The 4,113-nt window shown below is 53.6% G+C and overlaps 1 protein-coding gene across 1 annotated transcript; it reads right to left on the minus strand.

Moving 5' to 3' along the window:
• Positions 1 to 417: 417 nt before the first annotated feature.
• Positions 418 to 2,662, minus strand: Guca2b (guanylate cyclase activator 2B). The gene is made up of 3 exons (XM_028886519.2): positions 2,506 to 2,662; positions 1,336 to 1,522; positions 418 to 671 (listed from the first exon to the last, which is right to left on the minus strand). The coding sequence occupies exons 1-3, from the start codon at positions 2,593 to 2,595 to the stop codon at positions 610 to 612; spliced, it is 339 nt and encodes a 112-aa protein (XP_028742352.1). The 5' UTR covers positions 2,596 to 2,662; the 3' UTR covers positions 418 to 609.
• Positions 2,663 to 4,113: the final 1,451 nt, after the last annotated feature.

Genomic DNA, 4,113 nt, shown 5'->3' on the forward strand with positions numbered 1-4,113 from the left:
AAAAAAAAAAAGAAAGAAAGAAAAGAAAAGAAAAGACAGGTGCATGGATCTCGAACACATTGGGCACCTAGTAAAGGGTGAGTCTGAGCAGGCTGTGGAGAGCAGTCTCTTGTCACTGGACTTGGGAAGGACACCAGTTGATGACATCCCATCCCAAACATACTCTTGTCTATTCCCAACTACTCTCTGTCAAGAGCTCTGGCCCCGGAGCTGGAACACCTTGAGTTAGTCCAGGGCAGAAGGTTCCATGAGTCTGGGCTAGTCTGGACTCCCTCAACTGGGAAATGGGTGCCATGAGGCTTGGGAATGTGGGTGGGGAATTGATATCTTCGGTCTGGCCTGTTTTTTTTTTTTCTTCCCATCTAGCTTCTCAAAAGGCCACACCCACAGCCCAGAAATGAACACAGGGACACTCGGTTTTGTGGGTAGTATCTTTATTCAGATGCAGCTGCATGGAGGCCAAAGATGCCATTCCTGTGTCCCATTGCCTTGTCATGGATCCAGCTATCCTGGGAGGGTGGTGATTACTCCAATGATGCCTGAGTGTGGATGGGGTAGGTTGGGGGACAGGTGGGTGTTTAGAGTGGGCTTAAGACACCCAGGGTCATTTCAGTAGCAGCCCGTACAGGCAACATTTATACACAGCTCGCATTCGTCAGTGGCGATGGTGCCTGTGTAGGAAGACGACAGGTCAATTAAAATTGGACCTTGGGGGTCAGTGGTCACAGAAGCTGTCTGGCCAGGAGCTGCTGAGGAAAGGGCCTGATGTCTTCCTTACAGAGCCAGCACCTAGATTCCTCTCTCAGGTACCATCCTTCCTAGCAGTGGCTGGGCAAGGTACCTCCTCTCCTGGTCTGAGGTTTCTCATCTGCTACATGGGTTGAGCAACATGACCTGAATGCTATAGGAAGGGTCCCAGGCAAAATGATCAGGGCCTGCCCAGAGCAGGGGTACAAATGCTGTGGGTTGCAACAGTGTGTGCCCAGCTCTTCTGTACCCTTCTGATTCAGCTCAGCTGTCTCCTCCCCAGGGAGCCATTCCAAGCCTTATCTCGCCAGATGGATCAGATGGATACCTCTCACGGATCCATGTCTGCGTCTTCCAAGAGTCCCTTCCCACATTTGTGAGGTCCTTGAAGAACTTCTCAGGGCGGTGGGAGTCTTTTCTACCTGACTCAATAGGCCCTAACTGGGGCAGTTCTGGGGAGGATGGGGCCGTGGTCCTCCAAACTCCCTGTCCATAGCCACTGGGATGTTTAAGGAAAACAACTGATGATGGAGAGGTGGGGTAGGACGCACATAGAGGGGCAGGACGATCAGGGGGCGGCGTGCTTACTCAAGGCCTTGAAGATGCTGGCAGCTTTCTGGGAGGCGCAGACAGGTTGGAGGTCCTCGGGCAAAGCAAGGTGATGGCACACAGCGGGTAGAGGGGAACTGGTCTCTGGTAAGGAGTTGGATGCCAGCTGCTTCTCCAACTCATTCAGCTTCTTCACAGATTCCAGCTCTACTTGGAAGCCATCGTACTGGGGAGAAGAGAGGGGTGAGAGGTCATCAGGCGCTGGCTAGGAGCAGGCAGTGCCATGAGACTGGGGTCATCCAAATCCCATGGATCCTCCAGAATATTCTCTGTGCTCATGGAGGGTCCAAGCTACACTGGAAAGCCACTTGTGGGGAGGAAAGTAGGGTGTTAGCTTGTGACCTGCCACCACCAGCAGCAGCATTAGGAGCCTTCTGTCACAGGCTGTTCCCAAAAGGCTGCTGAGCACTGTAGGTCTGTGCACCGCATTAGACACAGCAGACCCTTGCTTGCTCAATTCCTCTCTTTGCCTCCATCTAGCTGTCCATCTCTTCCCCATGTGACCTGGCCTTCCCTCGTGGGAGCCTGGCACCAGGCAGACCAACTGACGGGTCCCTTCTCGGCACTGGCCTGGTGACTCTCTGGTGAGACTGATTCTCTCAATCCCTCCTGGACCCTGTTATTCTTCTCCTGGGAACCCAGCCAGATATAGATGTCAAGGTACAGTCCCACAGGTTTAGCAAGACCAGCAGCATCCTGCCACTCCGTGGCCAGGCCTGATTCCATGCCCCACCCATCTTATAGTCCCTGGAAGGACACCGAAGTCCATGTTCCCCTTTTCTGGCCTTTGCTCTGCCTAGAACATGTTCACCTGGACCTGGCACTATTCACACTTCAGTGAGCACAAAGGTCCCTGCCGTGGAAACCCTTCTGTGACTTGCCCATGTGGGTAAGCACAGGGGAGAGGCACAAGAGGGGTCTCTTTCCCTCTGTGCCCCTCTGGAGCTGACCCTCATCTCCTTCCATATGGTGAGTAGGCTGACTTCAAAGGAGAGCAGAGCTGGAAAACAAACAGGTTTCTCTCATCACCTCTATCACTGTTGCTGTTGACACTCCTGCGGCCTCCACCCAGCAGGTGCCTCAGTCTAGACTGGCTGCAGGGCTGAGGCCAGGTCCTTCACACAAAAGGCGGGCTGGCTGGGGTCTCACCTTGATGAGGACGGACTGTGCACTCCGCAGCAGCAGCAGGAGGACCACAGCAGCCCACAGCTGGCTTCCGGACATGGCCTTGCCTCCCATCTCACGTCCCTGGGTTCCTGCTTCCTCCACTGTCTACCTGGCTGCCACCTGCCTCCCGGCCAGCAGCCCCTTATAGGCCAGGGTCCAGGGCTCTGGTCACTTATTAACTGTCTGACTGGGGTGGGGTTGACAGAAGACTGGCTCTTTGACAGATTCCAAGTTGGTTCCCAGGAAGGGGGTGGGGGTGACGATGATGGGGAATCCAGAGCGTGTGGGAACATGGTCTGCCAAGGGCTTGCTGTGAATAGGATTCCGTGGGAAGACCTTGGGCCACTTCACTTTCCGTTCCCTCCTCCACACCTGGGAGGAGGGGAAGGCGAAGAGGCAGGAAGGCACCGCTCTGGATCAGCTGCTCCATGTGCCTAGGGAGTCACATCATGTTTAACTGATGTTTTCTTTTCTCTCCAATCACACACGCCTACCAGAAACCACCCACAAAGGTGACTGTGGGCATGATGGACTCCGGTCCCTTGGGTTTGTCTTTATTCCTGGGTGACTCATCTATAACAGCCCACCTCCCCACTGGGTGAAGGTAGGTCAGAGGCAAAAGGACCAAGGTTCTGAGGGTGCTATCACTGTGGCCAGGCCCAGCAGCTCTAAACAGTGGCCCCGCTGGGGGCAGGGCTGGGCCAGGTACAGACTGATATGTGGCAGGTACCCCAGCATGAGCCTGAGCTGAAACCACCACAGCCTACCTGGGCATCTACAGTCACTCAGATTTGGTGGCGAAATGAACGTTATCATGTGATCATCAGACCAGTCCTGCTCATGCATGTGTGATACACTTCATCTTCCCACGGCACCTAGACTTCCCTCTTATCTTGCGCTGAAATAGATAAAAGGCTCAAGCGAACTTTGGAGCTTCTTATGTCTTGCTTTGAATCCAGACTTCGGCCTTTATTCTTTGCAGTCTCACATTCTCTTCTCTGCGAGATGCTAACAACTGTCTGATAACAGTAGCTCACATGCTTGATTCTGAGTAACTCAAGGCATGACACAGCACTCGGCCCATGCTCCATTGGGGAGTAGGAGGGCCGGGCCAGTATTCTGTCCAGAGCCTCTACCTGTGCTCAGCCTGTGTTGCTATAGAAAAAGAAGCATGAGCCTTGGAGGTAGGGAGGAGACCTGGGCTTGAACCCAGATCCCAGCAGTTACCCACCATGTGACCTTACTTACTGTCGATGAGTCTCAGCTTTCTCACCACTGAAGTCAAGAACACAATGAATAACCTAACCATGCTTGTGAGAACTAACAACTCTTGTCCCGGAGAGCCAGTGACGGTCCCTGTCCCCAGACATCTGCAACACACGCCTAGGGACATCTGCAACAGAAGATGGTTTCCTCACTTGTTCTTGTCCATGGAATCCTCCTAGACAAGCCCTGCCTCTGAACCCAAGGTGGTGACAGGTTTGACCCCCAGCTTTTGCAGGCTGGACCCAATGCCACTCTATCCAGAGCACTGGCTTGTCACATCATCAGATAAGTGATACAACCTGAGACGTCACCTTCTAATTTGTA

Source organism: Peromyscus leucopus, chromosome 2, assembly GCF_004664715.2.
Source record: "Peromyscus leucopus breed LL Stock chromosome 2, UCI_PerLeu_2.1, whole genome shotgun sequence".
Classification (NCBI taxonomy): Eukaryota; Metazoa; Chordata; class Mammalia; order Rodentia; family Cricetidae; genus Peromyscus; species Peromyscus leucopus.